This window comes from Aythya fuligula, chromosome 22, assembly GCF_009819795.1.
Source record: "Aythya fuligula isolate bAytFul2 chromosome 22, bAytFul2.pri, whole genome shotgun sequence".
NCBI lineage: Eukaryota > Metazoa > Chordata > Aves > Anseriformes > Anatidae > Aythya > Aythya fuligula.
Window position 1 is genome coordinate 7036983 of NC_045580.1, and position 24309 is coordinate 7061291.

Below are 24309 nucleotides of genomic sequence, written 5' to 3' on the forward strand. Positions count from 1 at the left end.
CTGTGAGGCTAAGTGATGTTGACTTTGGTACGTGGAGAGATTATTTCCAGGGCTCTCAGAAAGAGGGTCATTCCTTTTGCTGCTCTTTTATTCCTTAAAATCAGGAGGTGGGATGTCCTTAGCATGAGGTAGGTAAGTGTTGTTTCACTTTGTAACACTGAGAAAACCAGACTCCAAGAGGAAAGTTGTTTTATTTATTTATTTATTTATTTTATTATATCTAGAAGTCCCTCTGAGGCACCCAGCGCTGACACTTCCATCACAAGTCCTTTCAATGCTTGGCAAAATGTCTGTGCCACTGAGCAGCCCCTGCCAGCACCTTGCAGGGAGCTGCATAACTAAATGAATGAATGAACCTGTGATACATGCAGGAAGTGAGGGGGACATACATTTGGTCTTCTAATGTATTCACTATTCTTTCATGGATTATTCAATAGTTAACACAATCCTGTTCTCAGCAGCTCCTGGAGGAAAAACTAAGGATGTGTCAAACTTCTCATCTATAACATCTTTCCGGGAATGAGTTCTGTGTCATGCTACTAAAGATGCATAAGGGAAAGCATCACCCCTGGGCTACACAGTCATATTTTCTCACTGCACCTCCTAGGTATACCTCATCCCAGGCCATCACTGCTGGAGGGACACGGAGCGAATCTTCTCACGGGACAGAAACCCTCTTCTGGGGAATTCCATTCAAACAAGATTCCTACTCTTGGCTTCCATTCTGCACCTGCTTTTTAAGGCCTATCAGTATCAACTACAAGTTTCTTAGGTCAGGAACTTTCTGTGGCATAAATCACATCGACAGCCTTGTTGCTACTCTGCCCAGATGGTATTGCTCACTGCACATGACCCACTGGACTGGTGAGGACTGAAAACCCAAGCCAGGGCAACCAGCCTTAGTCTCTGGATCACAGCCACCACGTCTGCTTCCTCAGCAGGCAGTGCAGTATTTTTTTTTTTTTTCAAGTGATTTAGGTTTTACACATCATATGGGAGTTGGGCAAACTGCTTTATGTTAACAGGATGGAACTGACTTCTGCCTCAGACAGGAGTCAGAGTTTGCTGTGCCACGGGAGATCAAAAGGTTGAGGCATTCCCAAGGAAAGGCGGGCTGGCCTCTTACCAGTTCATTTCTGGCAATACCCAGCACATATGTAAGCAGGGACACAAAGAGCTAGAGATGGAAGTACAACTCTCTGGGGCATCAGTATGAGTAATGGGGAAAAACTCAGGAGTATCAATAGTTGCTGTTCACTACCAATGCTGAGGAATAAGGCTAGTCAGGGAAATTAAAAAAATAAATAAATAAATACATGAGTGACTTAAGAAACTCAGCCAATGTAACTTAACAAAAGAAATGTGCAGGAATGAACTAGGTGAGAGTAGCCCTAAAAATACCTACATGCAGCAGAACGGCACATACATTAAGGCACTTTATTTGAGAAAAGATACAACAAATTTCAAAAGCTGGCAACAGAAGGTGGATGAGCTCAGGCTAGAAATAATGTATGAAATTTTTACAGAAATCCCCACGAGAGCAGAACGCCATGTCTTCCTCTACCAATACAGTTGCACGTATCTGCTTTACTTACTAAACGGAGATGTTATGGAGATTATTAAGCACTACTGCAGAACAGGCTGTCTGAATACTCACCTTGCTATTTAGGATTAGTAAGAGAAAGCAAAAATGGATGAAAAATGGTTCCTGTTCCAAGTAACACTTGCTGCTCCATGCACAATGACAATAGCAGGTTCTCCCATTTGTGTCTGCGTGTTTGTGCACAGAAATACTTGTGCATTTCTGTGAATCATGTTTGGGAAGCAGAGTATGGCGTCTCTGATAGCCCTTGGCAAGCATGAAGATCCGTAGCAGCAGCAGACTCTCTACTTTACAAAAAGGCAAGCAAAAAAAAACCTGCAACAAAACCAAAACCAACCCCCCTGCAAGCATCAGGCCCCACATAATGACTAATCTTGCTAATTGCAACGTGTGCAATGGAGAAGTTGCCAGACTTGTACTCCAAGGCCCAGTGATGGCTCCATGATTTGATCTGCAGCCTCAATTTTGCTTTTCTCTAGCTTCCATTAGCTTCCTCGAGAGGCATTGAAAACACTTGCAAAGGGAAGGTGAACAAAAACCACCAGGTTTACAAACTGAAAGCCTGGAAACTGCTGCAGGTATCGGAGCTTTTATGGAACTAGATAACCTGCAAGGCTTTTCCCACACCAAAGGTTACATGTAATTGAGAAAACATGCTGCTGTGAAGAACAACAGATACAGATGTTCAAGCCTAGCATCAGTTCTGTGTTATGCCACTGATTTTCTTTGTGACTCTAAGCATCCATGAAAAAGCAAAGCTTCAGACACTGCGTACTAGATACAACTGCCAGAGGTCTGCTGAAAACAATATAACCAACAGTTTGTATCGAAGACAAGCCCTGCTGTCTTTCCTTCTGGGGGACTGTCTTTCCTGCTGGGGGACTGGCTAGCTCCACAAGTTTGGAACCCACTGCATAAGGTCATAAAAAACACCGAGCACTTCTGTTTTCCAAGATTCGATTCCTTCTATCATAGCTACAAATAATCCTTTTGTCTCTAAACACCCAGAGGAGAGCCCTGAATCGGGAGACATCTCCCTCCTTTCTTCTCCAAATCGTGTCTATCCTGCTCTGACCCTCTGGCCCAAGGGATCAAGAATAGCTGCAAGAGGAAAGGCAGCCAGGCTGTGTACAGGGATTGGGAGAATAAGGGCAGATCTGCAGAGGAATGGCCTTGTTTTTGCTCTATTCTCAGGTTTTGTATTTCAGACAATGAAACTGGGCCAAGTTAATTTCCTGCAATTGACTTGGGCCCAGAACTGTTTCTTTTCTCGGCTGCAAAGAAAACCTTGTGATTTTCATTAACTTTCAAATCTCCTCCGCTAGTTCTGGTCTCATAAATTCTAATGCACGACACAAATTGACATTTCAAATCTTTCACAGACTAGCAGTAAGAGTAATGTAAGAATCCTTACAGACCTCATGTTGTTGGTGCTAACCTACTTTGTCTGTGTGCATTTTGTAAAGGAATTTTGCTGTTGCTATAAAATGCAGGAAGCACGGAGCATATTACTCAGCTTCAGGGATCGGCACATTTGATTAAATTCCACTGATCTACAAATATTTTAAGAACCATTCATTCCACCCTACAGCTAAAATGATTTAGTATTTAATCAAATTAACATTTAGACTCTTGATATCTCTAAATAGTTTGCAGGAGCCCAGAACAATGAAGTATACAATAAAAAAGCATCTCTGTACAAAAATGCACCTCTGTAAAAATGTAGAAACTTAACTAAGTGGGAGTACAGGTGCTGGAGTCCCATGGGCCAAATAAGATCCTGCAAAGCTCTGCAGTTCATCACACACACGGAAGCACTCTTCTAAAGCCTTCCTGTAGGTTTGAGTTATTCCACAGAACATTTACTTGCAAAACTGTATGTGTGCAGAAAATCCAAATGCTTAAACCTCTTCTGGGTCCAGATCTGAATCTCTGTCTCATCTCCAAGTCCACAAAAATAGCATAGGCTTTTCCGCAAGCTTTTTAATACTTTGTTCACATCAAGAACAAGACCTGGAATCTCGTCCAGTTCTGACTGTCAGACTTCTCAAGGATCTAACACGTTACAACCCACATAAACAAGTGGTGAAAATACCTCTTATGCTCCTTATTCTTGCAAACACAGGGATGGGAGCTCTTTCTGTATATTTTCTGTATAAATTGTATTTTCAGCTGAGTAGGGGATTCATTTCCAATAATTTGAGCCATGTTAATGATCTGGGCTTTGCTTAGTAACTACAGGGAGCAGCCCATGGGAAGGTAACGCATCTCCTAAGTCTTGAATAGGAAGAATGGCTTCTGGAGGTGCTGCTCTCTCTTCGCCCAATGGTTATGAACAGTACAAGTTTGGGCAAGATCATTTTAATACTCTGAGTTGGATGCTTACCCTCACCTAGTAACCTGTCTGTGGATAGAGAAATCCACAGGACAGGCTGGCATCAGATCTACAGATGAGCTTAATAAGTTCAGCTAGGTGGAAGTTCACATGAGTCGTTAGAATTACGATTACTTGAGCTGTACTTCAGTAACACTAAGGTGTAAACTCAAGAGATCAAACAAGTCTGCTACACTCTAGAATACCGAAGGCAAGAATGCGTTGCATTTTTGTGTGTATGGGTTTTTTTGTTTGTTTTGTTTTGTTTTTTTAAATAAGAACTCCACATGCTTTTGTGAGCAATGCCTGCAAAAAAGTTTTCATTTATAATTTAGACAGACAAGAAGTTCACAAATTGTCATGAACAAGGTCTGAATAAACACAGCGGAGTCTTATGTGCAGAGCATAAAATGCATAGTTAGACAAGACTGATGGCGGGGTTTGTTCTCTGTCCCTCTTAGCACTTTGTTAGAAAGATTAATGCCAGTCTGGACAACTGATAGAATTTGAGACGTTCTATACAGACAGCTCAATACCTCCATCAACAATTCATTCTTTTCAACCCCAGGCCCACGTACAGAGAAAGAGACCTAGATGGAGAGAAAGCCCTTTTAAAAGAGCAACACATCCAAATGGATTTCCCATCACAAAAGACAATTCATGAGGGGCACAGGGTTTTGATGTTTTGTTGGTGTTGTTCTTTTTGAATAAAAACAGCAAAAAAGAAAAAGTCACCTGAAATTTGTTCAACAAAATGCAATACACAGAACTCGGTAACAAAGCTGCATATTTACACCATGGATTAATCCTGTCTGATAGCGTCACATGCACAGTTAACTGTGAATATGATTAAGGATCAGTAATAATAATCATTTAGATCATCAGGTCACTTGATCCAAGCTAATCCTTCCTGTTAAAATGGTGAAGAAAAAAAAAAAAAAGGATCTCTCTGTGAAGTTGGTAATACAGTAAGTGGAGGACCAGAAGACATTAGACAAGCATCCATTGCAAACTTGTATGTTTTTGGGCTGTATTATGCCCCAGAGATCCGCTATGGGTCAGGAGATATTTCACTGCTCACAAGGGGCCAGTGAAGTCCCAAGGACTGAACCACACAAAAAGGGAAAGAAAGAAATGTCTTCAGTGCAATTCCCACGAGATGTTTATATTCAGGCCACCGCGTCAGGAAAACTTTCCGACAGCCATCAATTTGAACCCACATGCAGAAGCCCGCAGAGAAATACGGGCCAGCAATAGGATTCCCTCTGGCAAGTTTTCTTCCCTTTTTCTGTCTGCCAGGTTACATTTGTGGGTGAGGCTTTAAAGAAGTTTTGCACAACACAGTGGTGATCAGCACCAGATGTGTGGACAGATCAGTAAAGATCAGTTTGCATGGGGGTTTTTTTGTTTTTAAAAGGCTTTCAATATTGTACCTTCTTATGAGAAAAAAAAAGCAAGCAAACAAAAATATCTTCCTTTACATCCATTAAAAAGGACAAATTCATTACAAGTAACAAAAGATTGTTAAAACACTTGGCTTAGACCATTTTTCCTCATTACAAAATTATTAACTCTTTCAAATTAAAGATTCTTGTTTCCTCCTGAACTGACAGGATCCTCTGAAACAAAGTTATCTGCTTTCACACCTTGGCAGGACCCAGGCCTTTTCAAGCAAATATTGCTTTATTTTAAGTTTCTAACAGAGCAAAAGCAGAGTCACTGCAGAAAGAAGCAATGAAACAAAGGAAGACGACGTTGATGGACTTCCCAAGGTCGCTGCAGGTGCCAGACAATGGTTCCCAGGAGGGGAAAATATGGTTGTTTAAAAAGCAAATTTGGTGCATGTGGCAAGCGTGGATGTGTCCCGTGAGATCCAAGGTGACATGTATGACGACAGACATAGGAAAGGAATAAGGGGGAAAGGGGGGAGGGAAGAAAGGACGAGGAAGAAAGAAAGAAAGAAAGAAAGAGAAAAATAGATAAAAAAAATTAGGTCATAAATATAGAAAACATAAGAATCAAAGGTTTATTTAATTTAGTAAATTAAAATGGCTAAAGGTTAGAGGATAGCATTAGCACATTCACACCGACAAAAGGGTCAGGTTCAGAAGCTCAGCAATGTCCAAAGCCGCAGAGCAGCGTCCGGGTCAGGGCTTATGGGGTTAGCAAGCAAATGAGATTAAAAATGATGGAACAGAAGGCTCAGTGATCAACACAAGAAAATGGCTGGCTGGTATTTGAAAGGACAACACTGCCTTTTACAAATAAAGAAAACAAAAGCTTTTGTGGAGCAGACCATCCACCTGCCTGTCCAAGTTCTTCCCCCAAAGCCCGCTGTACCAAGAATTTGGATAACAGATCCAGGTGAGCACAGCCTCAGAGGCAAGATGGACTCAAGAATACAGGGCTGACTTCCATTCAGCCTTCTAGTTGCCTGCAAACTACTGTAATGCAATTATTATTCCTTTCAGCAATACTCTTATCTTTCCAGCCGCTTTAGGAACGCTGTGAAAATTCTACAGATGATGGTCCTACAAAGGACTCTACTCAATAAACGTACATTTAGTCTGCATGAAATATCTGCCTCTTACTGTCAAGCACAGCAATGCTATTTTAAAGGTCTTGGCCCTGGCTTTGCTTATCTAGCTCTTTTGGAAATCAAAACACAAGCTAAACTCTATGAAAATAAGAGATGCTAAAGCACAGTAGTAGGTAGAGCTTCTTCCCTAGTGCAACTGGGCACAGCTGCCTTCATTTGCGGAGAGACCATGTCAGAAAAAGCCACCCTGCCCTCCCCAAGTATTGTGCCAAACATGACTAGTTTGGAGAACAGCTCGGAACCAAAGGATCTGGAAATACCTTGAAAGGCCTAATGTAAGCCAAAGTTCTGTACAGAATGAAGACAAAAAAGCTAGAGAAACCCAGTCAGCACTCCAGCACAGGCAGCAGTACCCACATCACTGCACAGTGCTCTACTTGATCCTGAACCGAGGCACATTCTTCCTACGTATCAACTGCGTCCATCTGCTGGGTCAACCCTGCAGCAAGATGCAGTCTGAGAACAACTGCTTGTCAACGTGCTTCCAACATTTCCAAGCGCGACACTGGAAACAGCAAACTCAAATCCTGATTCCTCCTGTGCTTCACATCGTAATTCCAGAGAGGCCAAACAAATTACACCCATGAAAACAAAATGGATACTAAAAAAATTCCCATCCTTTTAAGGAGTCCTTGCCCATGTTTCTGCTGCATTTAAAGGGCTCAGTGACAACTGTGCTCATTGTTCCTCACATTGCACAGACTACAGCACGAACTGTATATTGCAAAGGAAACAGAGTTCTCCCAGATTGCTATTACACCTGTGCAAATCATCCCAGCTGTCCCAGGTACCTCTTGGCATCCCACTGGAGCATATAACAAAGTCTAAGAGAAAATACCAGCACCAGAAAGCATCACTGGCTGCACCCAAGGAGTGTGGAAGAACAAAAATGTTTATCAGTGCTTGTAACTTTTCCCTGAGGAGATACACAAGAGTGTAAAGGAACCATCTATTCGCTGTTCCAGCCTACTGCATGTGACTGTTCTGGTCTGAAAAACCACTGAAGCACACTTTGCCAAATATTCCCCACCTTCCCCTGCCACATTAGTCACAGTTGTCCTTCAAATATGTGAGTAGTAAGTAGTAGTGCTGCTGAAAATGAGAATCAGAGGGTAAGTTGCTTAATGAGTTACTGAGTATTCTTCCAACACACGTCTCAGTCCCTTTTGCCCCGTTTCCCTCTCTCTCCCTACCCTTATCTTCCCTGCCACAAACATTTTCGAGCCCCAACCACCCAGCTCACTCCTTTTTATGTCCAACAACACTATCTGACTTAATCCAGTGGAGTTTCGGCATGCAACTGCACGAGCTCTCAGCTGTTTACTTCTGACAGGACAGGAATAGGGGCATATTTAGGACTAAAGTCTCAGTGCAAGGTGAACACTGATTAAAACTTTTTGATTGTTCTACGAAAAACACGAGACTGAGTTAAGACTCTAGAGGACAGAGTGAAATCAAATCACTCCCTTCAGCACAGACTGTCAGCACCAATCTTGGCACGAATGTGCTTAAATTGGGCTGCGCAGGCAGGTGACTGATGCATCAGCTTCAGTCCAGCTGAAGTTCATCCATCTGCCTTAAAGCAATCAGAACTTCAATTTACAGGTGGTCCAGTAATTTCATCCTTGAAGGTGTTTTTTTGTTTTGTTTTGTATTTTTAAATTGTACATTACTACACCTGCGCAGAAATAAATAAAAGAAGGATGAACTGGATGCACAAACGGGCAGTAAGCAAGCACAAAGCAGGTTTGGAAGGGAAATCTGTATTGTGAAAAGCATTGCGTCAGAGAGCTCTTCTGCTTCAGCTTGAGCTGGGGATCCTGTTTTCAGAAAGCATTTTCTGTCCACTGCTTTTCTCATCTGGTAATCCCGTTACCCTGATACAAAAAGCCAGCGTCCCCTGTGAACAGTTGGACAGGGTGGTTGTGCAGCAGTCCTGCCCGTGTACTGCTAGGGCTGTACATACTGTAACAGGGACTACAGTACAGGTATGTACGCGGCAAAAACTAAGCTTTGGATGGGTAACCAATTATGATAATGGCTTTAAGCAAGCAAGTTGTCAGGGTTACTCAGGCACATTAAAAGATGCAGCACTGTTGCATTAATTGGAAGCAGAAAACAATGGTAAAGCTTATGACCGCCGTACCTGGGATGACAGTGGGCTGAGCAGACGTTCGGAAGGCGTAGTGAGCTGGTTTGGACTTCCCTTGCTGGTTTTCAGCTATCACATAAACCTCGTACTCTGCATTCCAGTCCAGAGACTTCAGCATGACGTGGTCGCTGCCAGAAGGAAGTCTGATCTCTGGTTTCCATTCTGAGGAGTGCTTCTGCAGAACAGCAACAAGGCAGGCAGAGATGCAAAACATACAGCACAATGTTAGTAGCCAGCTTTGTGAACAAGGTAACAGCTAACAAACAAATGGAAAAGTGGGGAGGCTTCTACAGAAGGCACATGCTTCTCAGGTAATTCAGAGGTGCAAAACGACATTTGCTGATGGCTCCAAGTGGACAGGACAAGAGATACTGAAGCAGTCTCTTTCCTGCTCAGAAACCTGCTTTCTGCAGTATCACCATGGCTGAATCTGTCAGTTCTCCCTCTCGTCTTTGTCACATCGTAAGACTTCCATTTCAGAGGAGAAAAGCTGCAACTTCTGTACACCTCTGCTCCGCAAAGCGCTTCAAGCATGTTCTTACACGTCTTTGAGTACCAAATTTTTATCATCTGCAGGAAAGACTGACCTCTTACCAGGGGCTGGCCCAGCTTATCATGACCCTTCTACTCTGCACTGTTTAAGAAAATTTTTAAAAGGAGCATATGAAACTATCAACTTTGTTCATTTGTACTCCAAATTTTCAGGGAATCCAGATGTCCACTTTGCTTGCGCTTATTTGAAAAAGCTATTTCCATGGTAGTCATAGGTAGTTTTGGGGCAAGTGGAGGGGACTAACAAGCTGCTTCACCTCTGCTGGAATTTACGGTTCTGTGACATTAAGTAATCCTTGTGATACTCTCCATTCTAAGAAGCTCTTGGTAACCCAAAAAGCACAAAATGATGGTTGTAAAGAACCACATTGTGGGTCAATTACGAATGAGATCTGATTTCGTTAGCCCTAAAGGGAAGTTGCTTCCAATAGCTTCTCTTACTTTACTATTTGGGTCTAAACTGATGATGCTGAATGTTTTATTCCATGATCTGGAGAAAAATTTGTTATTGAAGCACCTGTTACTCAATAATATGTGGCAGTTTTAATGACCAATTGAAAGCTGTGGTTAGATACACATCTGAATGTGGGCAATGCTCTACACTATGAGCCTCTGGTCTCATTCCAGTTGCTGCTGGCAATCCTGTCTCAGAAATATATGTAATGGAAAAAAACCCTAAGTGTATGTAATTATCATATGCTGACAATTCTATAGAAGATAGAATGGAGAAATAATCTTTTATAATTGAAGTGAAAGGAAAGAAAATGAGACAAAATATTTTAAGTTGCTCCTGTGCATATCATGTCTCGTATCCTGCCCACTTCCACTACACCTGCTCAGCACGTACTTCTGTATTGGACTACCTGCAAGATCTTAGCTTCAGGGTTGTCTGCCAAGGTATCTGCTTGCATTGTAAAGCCTGAGCACTGAACAGGCTACATATAAATCAGGCTTGAGTATCAGTCATACTTACGGCTCTATATTTGATCAGGTAATGTCTAATCGGGGAGCCACCATCATCCTGCTTGATAACATTCACTTTAATGGAGTTTCCGTCTTCTCCCATCTGACCTTCCAGTTTGGGTGCACTGGGTTCCCCTGAAACAATGGTGGATTTACATTTGTGAAAAATTCATTAGGAAAAGAGCACTCAAAAATCAGAAAAACACTTCACTACACTAAGCTGCCAGGGTGTTGGCCTTACCCTGGCTCAGCCACATAGGATGCTGCTTGTCTAGAGACACAAATATTCAGACTCAAGTACTTCTTGAATTTGGTAGTTTGTTTCCACTGATGCACTTTACCATTTCTGTGTGTGCCTAAATCGAGTCAGAGGCTAAGTGAAAAAGGCAGGATCGTTCTGCAAGGATACCCTGGAACAAACCCCAGTTTTTCACTTTTTCTGTTCAAAAACGCTTGTGTGAAACAACCTGGAAAAATCAAGTTAGAGAATGTGGCAAACAGGCAGCATGGAAAAAGGAAGCACCGCAGCTGTCATACAGACCTGTGTTTGTACTTAGAATACTGTTGAGATTTTACAGTCCCTGGACCAGAGACTCACTGTTTGTGGCCGCTTAAGCGGGTGTGAAAAAGTGGTACTGCATTGCAACAGTTTCTGTTTTCAGTCTGTTTGCACTGGTGCATCTAATTGCAATAATGAACACAGGCTGGAGAGAACTAGAATCCTTTCGCTCTTCTTCTGTATGTTTTTAAAAAAGAAAAAAGCCATCGCTTCCCAATCTGTATCCCTGACATCAGCAGAAAAAAGTGAAATTTCATTCTCCTCTTCAGGGCATGGTGATTTACAACACCCTTTCACACCCATGTCTCTAATAAGTGCCTTTTCCTAGCCAGTTTCTCCTTAACTGTCACAAGCAACCTGCAGAGGATGGTTTCTCTCTCCCGCATGCAATCATCCTGTATCACCTCTATCAAAAGTAAAATCCACAGGTTGATTGTATATTCACAACATCCCACTTCAGAAATACCGCAGCAGACTGATAAAGAGGCATTCTTCCTCCTTCCATTTTCTTACTACCCCAGGGATCAATTGTTTCTCAAGTGCTCTGATAGCCCGTGAACTCACTGTGCCAGAGACATTACTACCTGCTTATTTGTTTTTATGGAAAAAGAACCAAGCAACCAAACAACCCAACGACATAAGCATCAAATTAGCAGAAGTACTTAAACGATAAAAGAGCCTAAGAGCCTTGGTCTCCTTTTAAAAATGACAGGGACCACCGGAGAGCTCAGCTCCTGCTAACTTTGTCATTGCCTGGATGCTGGCTTTGCTCCATTTTATGCAAGATAGAGTCAAAGGCTCCTCTACACCACTGCTCATCTCAGAATGGACTTGGAGCTATTATTTCTACAGCTCTGAAATGTCCCAGGAGCTTAAACGCTACTGAAAGTCTGTAAGATTTGAGAAAAATTATCATAAATCTTGCTGAAGCTTGCCAGGTTGTTTTATAGTACTTACTGCCTTCTTTACTATCGGCTCTGTGCTGTAGTCTCAGTGTTTCACTCATGAATTCTGGGCTTAAAAGCTGTTTAGGAACTTCTGACCATTTCAGCTGTTATTCCCTAAAGGCTAATCTACCCAATTTCTTTATGGGTAATTTGAGCAAAAGCAACACTGCAATTATTTGCAAATTAAAGCTTACAAATCAGCTGCAGTTGGCACTTCCAACAAACTCCTGAAATTAATTGTGCTACATTGGCTGGTCTCATTACAGGCTCCTAATTCTTACCAGTATTTTATACATCTATTAAAGTGGCTGGGCGTTAAAGAGCAAAAAACCTCCTACACCTCCATTCAGCCACAGTCCGTACAGATCTGCTAATGCTGAGCACAGACTTCACCATTCTAGCTTCAAGTGGCTATGGTTCTGCTAAAGCACTCTTGTTTTACTCGTAGTGCTGCTTGGGATTTGGACAGGAGGCTTTCTTAAAGACACGCTGACATGTGCCCCAAAGTGTGGTGAAATGCACAACTAAAACACGCCCAATTCTGAATGTATCCCCCAAGGAGAACAAGACCAAATACTTTGTAACGTTTGTGACTTAGGAGCCTGAACAAATGGGAACAAAACCAGGACTCTGAAATAACATTTGTGACCTTTGAGTTCAGCCCATTGCCTGAAACAAAACTTTTAAAATTTAGTTCTGCTGTATTATACTAAAAGTGGAAATAAATAGTAAGTCAGCAGTTGTATTAACTTTGGCAGGCAACAACAGCTACGCAAACTTACAGGAGCTTCTGTATTTCAGCCCAAAAACCATTCTCAACTCTAAATCTCTTTTGTCTGGATTTGTATTCAGCTCTTAATGGAAAGCACATGCAGTTTTGACTGGCAAGAGCAAGGCTAATGTTCCAATAACTTTCAAAGTTCATCTTCAGAAGTAATTTGAAGCCTTCCACCTCCAAAGCAAGAAATCAAGGGGATTTTTTTTTTTTTGGGTGAAATATCAATGAAAAAAAAACCAAGACCTAGACTGAAACAGTAATTTTATATTAATTCCATTTCCTTGCAGGATAACACACCAACTGTTCCAAGAAGGTAATTACAATCCACAGTTCTTTCATGCAAAATGCATACATTTGTGTTTCACAGAGTCATAGCTTTTCTTCAAGATGCAAAGATGGAATGCTCCTGTTTTCCATGCTCTATTTCTCTTTTCAAAATCCTCTCTTCTGCCTACGTCCCCATGACAAGGCTTCCACAGCAGGAGGAGGGGACACAAAAGCTCCGCATCCCAACACGTAGCAGGTCTCTCTGCGACTGTACGTTGAAAGCACAAACGCAGTGCTCTCAAGGTAAGTGTGGAGCTGCCGCTGCATGGACCTCTAGTGCAGTTTGAAGCAGATCAAGTTCTCTTCCTGTGTGCCCTATTTATCTTACGGGAGGTGCTACGTGCTCCTCTGGAGCTGTCTGGGTTCACACAGTACAGGGCCAACTCAGTCACGTCCTCAGGAAGGACATGAGAATTTAGTGATTAACCGATGTGCACATTTGCCGTCTACTGTATAGACAAAGGGATGGATTTTTGTCTCTGCTGCCAGCTTACTGAAGCTGTATATTTGAGAATCCCTTCCCAGCCCATGTTTTTCCTGGAGTTATGAATGCTGAAATCAGGGAATGTGTAACAGTGAAAGTTCAATGTGGATAGGTGAGTTCTTGGTGAGCAGAGGTACCTCACCCAGGCGTACTGCAAATACCAGGTTAACCAAACTGTTATCTTTCCCCAATCCTGAAAGAAAACATCACTGCAAAGGTTTTGATTTTGAATACTGAGTTGAAGAAGCTATTCCTAAAATAACCGTCAAGCCTACTAGCCAACAGTTACATGAAAGCAGGAACAAATGTCCCGTTCTATGTTTTTTTCCCCACACAAGCAAACTAACTCCCAGTACCAACTGGGCTGTTCATGGCCACGTGCTCTGCTAGATACTGAGACACCTCACACAGCTGAAACATTCGTGAGCAGCCATGCTTGCCTTGTTTGTAACAGACTTGATGAATGGCTTCACTGATAACTAGACAGTACAAGATCAACATCTCCTTGGTACTCTTTCCCATCCTCATCTCAGAAATAGAATTATTACCAGGCAAACAGATGCTTAAGTGATAAGGGAATACTGTAAATAAAGAATCAGACCTCTTATCTAATATAGCCTAGATTTTTTTTTCCCGTGATTGAGTACCAAGACTAAAATGTGAATGACCATCCCTTGTAAAGATGCTCATTTCTGATACGAAGATTTTAAAAGCTAGATTTGCAGCTGTACTTTATACACAGCCATTCCAGTGACTAATTACCCTCCCTGATGAAACCTTTCTTCATTTTAAATTGCCTAGTTTCCACATCGCAGTTCTTTCTTTTCCCAGTTGTTTAGATATGTTCCTGCTCCAAGAAACATTCCCTTTGGATAAGAGAACACGGACCAGTCCTAGGGCTGAAACCCAACAGATGTAGAGGTGCAACACCTCATAAAGAATATTTGGCATTTCTTTCCCCACGAATACATAGAATTTAATTGATCTTAATCAGGCAGATACAATCCAGATACAGAGCTGAAAAATTAAAAATGGGTTAGTGTGTAGTTCCAAACAAAAGAGGAAGAGGTTTAGTGGGAGAAGTTTAGTCCAGCAGAATCAGCATCTCTATAGTAAGTCAGTGTCAGTAGCTGAAGAGAAAAGGTTGTCGTAAGAAGGTTAGAGAAAAAAACTCATGCACATGGAACATGCATCCTCCCTATGGGAAGAGGGGCTGAAAAACAAAAGTGCATCATGAGGGTGTGCTACATGCCTGGGGTCTCCCATTTACACTGGGCCCACTGGACACACTGCAGAAAACAGCCTGTTCCAGCTGCACTTGGTGGGATCCTTACAGAATCCTCCTTGTTATGACACTGCTTAGCGTACTGAGAGCATGGCTCCAAACACGCCACACTTGCTCCACTTCGAATTTGCTCTGCTGCAGAGCAAGGGATGCAGGATCTCATGCTTTCACTGTGTGGGGTGCTGACGCTGAGCAGTTACGTCTGAGCCATAGAGCACCCTGCTCGCCTCTGTGACTGCACTGCCCCACGCTCAGCCCCACAGTCACAGCACCAAATCGTACAAGCAGAGCCCACTGGAGGGCAGGATAAGGCAAGTAACTAAAATCTTCCCATACTTTGCTTGGGAAGTGGCGTGGTTTTGTTCAGAGATGTAAAGCTTACAGGTTTCAGCAACCCTGTAGACTTTGGTAGAGCTTGACAACTTCCACTGATTCAACTTCACCCACAGAACATTTTTCAGAAAAGAGTAAACCAAACCATGTTTTATAGTCTGCTTCTCTCCCAGCTGAAACTGTATTTGAGCAAACCCTCTATGAAGCTGAATTCAAGACAGCTCAGCTTTTGATGCAGGGAGTAGAGAGCCATGAAAGTGCAGTACAAACTATTCCCTGGTCACAGGGCACTAAATTTGTTCTGGACCCCAGAAGTGGCAGTGGTGCAATGACAGACTGTCACCTCTCTTCTCCCACCACATTTTCCTTTTGCCCATTCATTGAAAAGTGGGTCAAATGTAGCACTAGACAAATGCACCACTGAGTCTATGAGCCTAAATCCTCGTCCAGCTGGCACCCGGGAACAATCCTGCATCCTTGCCTTGTGCAGAGAATACAACTGCAATCTGTCTATGGTAATTTCTGCACTGCATGAATGAGGAAGCAGCTGATTCCTGCATTTTTGACCGCCATGTAAATGGGATTAGACTGTGATCTACAGTTTCACCATTTGAAACTAACATCAGCCACAGTTATGCAAAGTCTCCACAAGTGGTAAATACACAAGGGTGAAGAAGAGTAGGTAGGGAGTCTTCACAGTGTACATGAGAGAAACGAACACCAACAGTAAGAGATAAGGAACAAAAACAGAACATGCAAAAACGAGACAACCAAGCCTTTCACCCTCCTGGATTTCACCCAGAGAGGGAACAGAGCAGGGGAAGAGGGGCTGCTTCCACTCATGCAGTCATGTGGGAAGGTTACTGGTGTTAGTTCTGTTTTCCTGGCAAACCCCAGCTCAAATCCTTTCCTGGTGGTGGTCCAAAACAATAAGATCATTTCAAAATTCATGGATGGAAAAAAAATTGCTTCCTGGGTTTCAAAATGGTTTATTTACTTGGGGAAGCAGAGAACCACTGTTTTCCCACCTCTCTTTAAATTATGCACATAGTATCAAGTGAACTTGCAAAAAGCAAAAGGTTACAGAAAATGTTTGTGCTACCATATGTCTTACTTGGAGACTAATTTCATCTCCACAAGCTGCAAGGGTCAATCATTTGCTTCTTCATTTCATGGAAATCACCAGCCACTCTAAGTGTTCCTGTTAAATGAGTTCAGACCTGGATTAACTCCCTTGCCTGGCACTGAGACACTGTGTGGGAGGAATGAGGTGCTCTGGCAAGAGCAGTGCAATAGTACTTCTCATGCATATAGCAGTTCCCATCATCTACTCTGGGTGTGCCTATACATACCCTTCGTTATAAAAGCTTATTTCCTGCTCTAGCTATGTTAAGTTCTACACTTGAAAGATTTCTTTCTTAAATCATAATGTGACATGCTTACCAGTAACTGACTTTGAGAGATGAGGAATTTCTAATCCTTTTGATAAGCGACTAAATATGTATAGCATGAAGATATGTACATAAACATATAGCACAGGGTCTAAGTGTTGCTGAAACAACCACAAATACAGTGGTTTGCATCACCTGAGCATCTCACCCCCCAGTTTCTCCAAGAGCCTGTAGTTGGCACACTGATCATTTAAAATACAAAAGGATTTTTGCCATCGGTATTAATGGCAGACACAGGCTTGGATGCTGACTGGGGGATTCTGCCAGGGAAAGAAGCAAATGACTGAGCCGCATGAGTTTTGTCGTCCTGTCCCCCAGCTAGCTTCAAGCTCAGCACAGAAGACCGAAATTTAGTTCTTCGCATGCGGACAGTGCTGGGCAGCTTCTCCAAAAGGCCTGCGGGAGGATTTTGGAGCGATGCAAGTTGGAGGGCCCTGGCTGCTGACCGAGGGACTCCTCCCCCAGAGCTAGGCAACCCGTCAGAACAAAGCGTTTTACCTTCTGTTCACCAGCGAGGACGACATCAGCAGCACCATGCAAGGCACATGACAAAGTCACATGATACGCACGCACATGATGGGTTGAAAGGAAAGTGGAGTAGGTCACATGGAAAATACAAAAAAATTAAAAAACTGATGTAAACAATGGGCAAGGGAAAAAAATCAACAACAGAATTACAGACTAAATAAAACAGGAACCAAATTAAATTAGCCAGTATATCTCAAACACTGGGGAGACAGTAACAACGCCTGCAAATAGAGAACATTAACCCAAGGGAAGCGCGGAGTTAGGGTATGCTGGGCACACTGCTCAGTGACAAATACCAAGTCAAGGAAGAAACAAAAACTGCAAGAGGAGGACTGCACCCCACAGCTTGGGCAGCTGAAGGACTCCACACGACTGTTGGAAAGAAAAAGGGAACACATCATTATTCAGAAACACTCCACGCATCAGAGGTGAAATAGTCAAAATCGTAGCTCGCAGTTCAGTGAAGACAAACCTCAGCACTGCACATTGAGGTGTTCTCCCTTCTGCTGAAAGAAATGCCTTCCTAAATATTAACAACAATACTTACAACCCTACTATGTGCATATATTTCCAAGGAAAGGGCTTTTTGTCTCAGCTGCAACCCGGGTTTGGTCAGACTGCCAATTACCACTGAGTGCCCCAGTTCAACCCAAAACCTGAGCCTGATGATTCAACAACACTGAACGAGTCCCGTGCAATGCTTTACACTGATGATTTCATGTCTGCGAGGGCGTTCTTTGACAAGGAGGAATGAAGCGCTCTGCACTGGAAGTTAATGACAGAGGTGACACGAGGAAGACAGCTACTGCTGGCAGAGACGAAGAAGCCAACAGACTGTACGGCAAGGGTAAAAACAATCAAGTGTTAGACAGGAGCACGTTACTACCTCCATACCCAGTTTCTCTTCCTAAATCATGATCTGATTTTTAACTCGCCTAATTAAAATGAGGCTACTTCACAGTGCTCCGGCACTTCCCCCGTAATTTCGTGCAAACGAGAATGAAATCCTTAATCTTTCACCTGCTCCTGTCTGACAAGATTAAGGGCCTGGCATTACTGGGGAAAAAACTGATAATATAAAATGTAAAATCAGTTTATCTGAGCTTTCAAGCCATTGTTTCTGATTATAAAGGTAGACTCATGGAACTCCAGGCAGGAGCACAATGATGGAGGGAGGTTTACAAGTTAGAGTGCCTGGAAGGGCATTCAGCGTCTTCTGCTCACGAGGAAACATACTGCCAAATCCCCACTAAGTGCACTATCAATCTTCACATTCCACAACTACATGAGTAGGTTTAAAAATAGACGAGAGAGGTTGCCTTTAAAAATCACTTCCTCTCGAGGGAGAGATTTAGTTAAAGATCAAGGGCAAATTAGCAGTATAAATATGACTGAAAGCTAATTTGGATGAGGCTTCTAAGAAACACAAGACTTCTGAAAATATTAGTTAGCTTAACACCTTGAAATTCATCCTATTGTCATAGGCTGAAGCCAGAAAGTCAGAGCACCGATTCCCTCGGAGCATTCAAGAGAAACGAGGCCCTGGTACGCACAGGCTGCTACTCCCAGACAGTACTTACCGTGTGAGTTTGGAAATACAAGGGCCTTCATAATCAGACCTGTCTCTCAGGATTACCAGTCCAAGGAACATGATAAAAATGTCATTTACAGCTACTGTTATTATCGTGGCTTGTTGAGAGATATGGACCATTGACCAGCTTACTTGCAGACCATATTTAAATGAAGCATAAAAAGGGGAGATGCCGTTGTGTCTGCCCTGTGAGAATGCTTTTCCCTCACTCCCTAGCTTTGCTAGCCAACTAGACCTTAGATTGCAGTTGTCTGTGAACATTACATTCCTTTGGTGCAGCGACCCAGGGTAGCTCTTTCTGGTAGTATTCTAGCAGAGAATATACCTCTGTACTTACTGCCTGGCAAATCTGAAATGAGTGAAAGGAAAAAAAAAAAAAGTAATATGAAAGACAAATTACTTAACGCACAAATGCTATTGAACTTCCATTTTATATATAACTACGCTCCCTTCCCTGCCATTTTTATCTTATGATACCTAGTGGCCAGCCCCATTTCTTGAGGAAAGAAATTCCAAAGCAAAAAAGAGTCACCAGCTCTATGGGATGCCAACGCGACCTTTTTCCCCAAGACTGCAACCTATTTTGAACTGACTGGACGCACTGTGCATGATAACAAAGATTTTATAGAAAACTGCACTTGGCTTGCTACCTGCATGTCACTTGCTCAGTGTCCTGAACCTCCCCACCTCCCTTATCCTGCAACTTTGGAATCCATTCACCAGTATCTAGAAGATATGACAGAAGTTCCCATAGCTTCTGGAAAAACAGGAGACTAGACAGAGGAAAGACCCAATTCACCACCTCTATTGGAAGAAAAGAGGAAAAAAACAACAACCTTCTAATGTGACCTCAAACATTTTGCTATGCAAAACAGATTCTACAGTGGAAACAGCTGCAAGAAAGCCATCTTCATCACTGTCTGTGATACAAAACTGTTTAAATGAGGTACATGTTCCTAAATCCCTTACTAGGCTCTAGACATCTCTTCCCATACATTACTGATCACACATTGAAGTAAAAAACTCACTGAAGTCAGCTAAGAAGCTCTCTTCAGCTCCATTAGGTTTCAGTTATACTCATTGTTCATTTTACTGACTTCACGATGCTGTTCAGGAGCTTCCATTTCTAATTGCTCTCACTTTGATTCATTTACCCACTGAGGTTATCTCAGAGCAAGACACAAGCTCATTCAGCAGTGTCATCAATAATTAAATGAACCGAAGTTCTAGGAGCATCTGCCTTGTGCAAATGCCCCTTTATGCTGTTGTGTATAGCATATTCATGTACTGCAGAACAGCTTAGCGTGGAAAACAAATGTGCCTATTTGCATAAATCAACGATGTACACAAATGACAATGACACAGTGAGAGGCCGCATCTGCTTCTGCTCAATGTAAGAGCATGAACTTCAGTGTAGGTGTAAATGCAAACTTTTACCCTTAAAAGGAAAAAAAATAAAAATAAAAAAAAAAGACGACCACCAAACCCACAAAAAAAAAACTCAGAAAAACAAACAAAAAAAGACCCCCAAAAAACCCTATGACAGCAAACAAGCAAAACCGAACAAATCACATGGAAAATGTCTATCATGAACTAGATCCTGGTATCTTTTCTGGATAAAAAGACCTGCCTTTTTTTTTTTTAAACAAAACAAAACAAAAACAAACAAACAAGGAATGTTCTACAGAAGTGAAATGGAAGTGTCTGCTTACCTGACTCAATCTCCCAAGGAACGGCTTGGTACTAACCAGGTACTGAGCAAGAACTGAGGGAATCCGAAGTCCATCCCAAGTTGAGATGAAGACTTCTTGTGAAGTCTTGGACCTCTTAATGCTGGCAGGGGATCACTGGCAAGATGGGAGCAATGCTCCCTCTCCCTGCAGTGCCCTCTCCTGTAAGATACTCTATCTCCTCATATGCATCTTCTTTCAACAGCCAGTATCAGAAGTTGCAATATTACCTCTCTGTCTCTGAATTGACAGAAAATAGGCAATGCAGGATATGAGGAAGATTACCCAGTCCATGTCCCTTTTCTGAGGGCAGCTTTAACTCTAAAATTCACTAAAGGGAAGCATGAAAAGAAAACATTCCTTTTTGAAATAACCATCTAAATTTCTGTCTTTTCTTTTCCTCTGGGTGTCTTCTAAATCCTCTATTTCAATTTTTTACCACATGCTTGGTAGGATGACAGCACGAAGAGGAGTCAGAGCGGTACCGTGCTGGGCTCTTAACAACTACATGCTCGCATAACACTTTAATGCCAGATTGTTGGTTAGCAGACATCAAAACAACAAAGCACAGCACTTTAATTCCCTCGATGGAAGGGTTGCAGCATAACAAACAGCACTCCGGACCAAAGGGGAGCAGTTCCCATCTACTCACTTGGCAGCTCTGTGCTCTCAGATTCAGTAAGAGGCCGAGTTGCTATGGAAACATGAAGGATAGATAGGACATGTAAAGGTGAAGCATAGCATGAAAGGAAACTATGAAAGGCAGGGAGCAGGGGTGAGAGAGAGCAAAGAGAGAAGGCCTAATGAAGAGAGAATGAGACTGAATCCTTGCGGCAGATGTTTGTTACCTGAAGAGCCTGCAAAATTGGGCCGTACCGCTGCTGTTTTCCAACCCCTCTGAATCTGATTTCAGAGGTAGCTACGGTGTTTCTGACTAATTCTGACCCAAATAGCAATCTAGGTTCACATCCCGTCATCTGCTAACTACTGATTTCCAGAGGCCCTCCAGAACAGCACCTCATTGCTAGCTTTCTCCAGGCCCAGCTATAAAAGACAAAGGAGCCAAGATTCCCGAGAAGTTACCCTCGTGATAGAGAGACCTTTCTGACCTTCATGTGCTGTGGCCAGGGTACAGGCAGAAAAAAGGAGGAAACACCATGTCTAACAGCCTCAGAAGAACTGCCCTGAGCTTCTCTTTCTATTCACAGGATGGCCACTGAGAGCTCAGTTCTCCAAAGATCAGCACTACATCCACCCAGCTAGCTTTAAGGGAGAACACCCTCCGCTTTGCTGCTCGTACACAGCCACTGCATTCTGCTTATCTTCTCTGCACTGTGCATTGGTAACTTCTCTTCCTCACTTGTTAGCTAGTGCTCTTGCAAAGAAGGAAAAATAAAGCAGGATACGATAGAATGATAGATGACTGCTCCACTGCTTTCTCAAACAAAAAAAAAAAAAAGAAAAAAAAAGGGGAAATACTGAAATGAAGAGAAATCAGGCATTTATTGAGAGAAGATGGCAGACCGAAAGCCCCCTAGGATTGTTGGTAAGCACTCCACTTCCAGGAGCTAAGGCAGGCTGTACAAGCACCAAATACAAGGATTAGAGGGAAAGGACAAAAAAGGATGTCTCTAATTCCAAAAGCCCTCGAGAGAATGGAGCACGAGAGACACGAGATGTGATGATTTCTCTACTATAGAACATCTTGAAAAACAAAAAAATCGTCATTGGCATGTCCTTGTGACAGAGCAGATTACAACTATAGCTACAGAATGAGGTAAATTCTGATCTCTGGGGTTCATTTCTTTTCCTTACCCATCACGGCACCAGCCCTACTGGCATGAGGGGTGAACAGGATGGACCTTTGTGTGGTTTGCAGCCTAAATCTGATTATGCAGATTTAAAAAAAAAAAAAAAAAAAAAAAAAAGCAGAATATAAAGAAATGAGTTTCCTTACACAGTTCTCTCTTTGGCTCTAAAACTAGACTCTTGTTTGCTGGGCTAAGATGGTTTCAAGCAATTTAACCTCACATCACAAAAGCTGAGCACATCTCATAAAATGTTTCACAAAACGGAACACAAACTGATCAGAAATCTTAAAATCAAAGGTCAGTGACAACACTTGTACCAGCTTTCATGTGGGCAGGCTTTCACTCTGCAACCTTCTCTCGATCCTTTTCCCTCCACCAGCACACCTGGGAGCTGTCTGCGGCTTTTCTCTGTTCTGGAAGCTCCTCTACCAAGAGACTCAGTTTTTACTCAGGGAGGAAATATATATAGAAAGGGAAAAGAAAGAAAACACCCAAGGTTGTTAGGCAGACCACACCACACTCAGTGAGGAGCTGCATGCAGAGCAAGGCGCAACAAGACAGCCTCTTCCATCATACTCACTCTCTGCTAAGCGCGAGGTGGGGGCAGCAGTGCTTGCTAAAGGAAGAGAAAGGAAAGTGAGGAGGGGAGTTGACTCCTGTTCAATGCTGCCAAAAGAAGGACAACTGAAGAGTAAAGCGTTAAACTTTTGTCAGATCGAACGTCTCTGGACACAAAGCACAAGCAAAGCAAGTGCTGTCTCCAACTCCAGACTCGGCACTTTGCCAAACCTGTATTTTGGACACTGAATTCTTGCTTTAAAGCAATTTTCTCGTACCACAGGATCACTGAACACATACCACGGGGCCTTCATGTGCCTCTAAGATAGGGAGAAACTACTTTGTGCTTCTGGAATGTGCTTGGGGGAGATGGAAAGGGTAACTACAGAGACATCTCAGCAGGTTTTACAAAATGCCCTCAGTTTTTAGACTATTTGAAGTAGAAAAAATTGGATATTTTCTCTGGTTTTGACTTGACCCATAAACCGGTAATATCGTGTGGCCATAATTCAAACACAGATGAAAAAATGAATTTTTGCTATGCCAGTGATCTTTTCACCACTGCTGCAACTCAGTTTGGGATTTGAGAGCCTCACAGAGCACAGAAGAATTAGAGAACCAAATGCTCAGGTGGAACACAGCTGCAGGGCAGAAGGGTGCTTGAAAGAGCAACAACAGAATTGAATTTGGAAATAAAAAAATGCTATACTTCATAAGGAAGGGAAAAGGAATTAGAACTTCCCATAAAAGGGTGTAGAGTCAGGGATTACAGACTAATTGATGGCTGATTGCCACATTAAAAAACAATAGCAAAAAACAATTGAAAAAAAACAAACCACTGTACAAGAAGTGTGATTTAATATTCTCCTTCAAAGGCACCTACCTGTCCCCAAGTGGTGAACACGAGCTTTGGCAGACAGGTCTGTGGATGTGCCTGAAACAAGGCTTTAAAATACTCTTTTTCCTCTCTGCTGTTGGATCTTTTCCCATGGTACTGATCTGCACAGAGGCTATATGCCTATGGTCTTATCTCCCTTGTGTATCGTTGACGATGTTCAAATTCAGAAGGGCCTACACCAAACGGTTTGCCCGGTGGCTATAATACCAACCATGAATAACTTCATTTAAGGGCTGAGTTACTTCTGCTGAAATTAACAGGCTCTGAACAATTTTAGGCAGCATTTTGTGCATGCAGTTCAGAACCACGCCTCCCAGCTGACTCTTTGCAGCTATTAAAATTTGCAGTTTTGCCTGTCCATCTGTCCATTCAGTTCCCCACCTTGACTGCCTGTCTGTCTTATTAGTAGTCTGCTAAGTAAGCTTTTTATAACACAATCTTCAAGGAAAAACAGTGCAAGTGGGGTTCAATTCATTTATTCAATTAGTTTAGTATACGATCTACACAATTACAGGAAGACTGTTCAAAGAGTACTACATGTGAAGAATACTAGGGAGAAGAAGGGAAAAAAGTGATGTGTTTTTTTTCTTGAATTTATTTGCTTCTTTCAAAATTCTGTAAATATTCACAATTCTGAGGTTTTCAATTGGCTCTTAATTGGTAAAAAACACATGAAATCCAGCCAAAGCTTTTGCCTTAATTTTTGAAAAATTTTGATCAAGTCCTAAGCATGAAGCCTTCTACTACTCCACTCTCATCAATGAGCTAATCTTTATTATTAGGCAA

At 42.4% G+C, this 24309-nt stretch overlaps 1 protein-coding gene across 7 annotated transcripts in view; it reads right to left on the reverse strand.

The window, feature by feature from the left end:
- Window positions 1-24309, reverse strand: part of NCAM1 (neural cell adhesion molecule 1) — a 103211-nt gene that overhangs the window by 8176 nt on the left and 70726 nt on the right. For 4 of the 7 annotated variants that reach the window (XM_032201946.1, XM_032201944.1, XM_032201941.1 and 1 more), the window contains 3 exons: window positions 22419-22421; window positions 10254-10378; window positions 8723-8903 (listed from right to left, as the gene is read on the reverse strand). In XM_032201946.1, coding sequence (XP_032057837.1) covers window positions 8723-8903; window positions 10254-10378; window positions 22419-22421 — 309 coding nt within the window. Of the gene's footprint in view, window positions 1-1423; window positions 5754-8722; window positions 8904-10253; window positions 10379-22418; window positions 22422-24309 lie in introns of those variants that run through there. The other 3 variants (XM_032201947.1, XM_032201945.1, XM_032201940.1) reach the window with 3 other exon arrangements.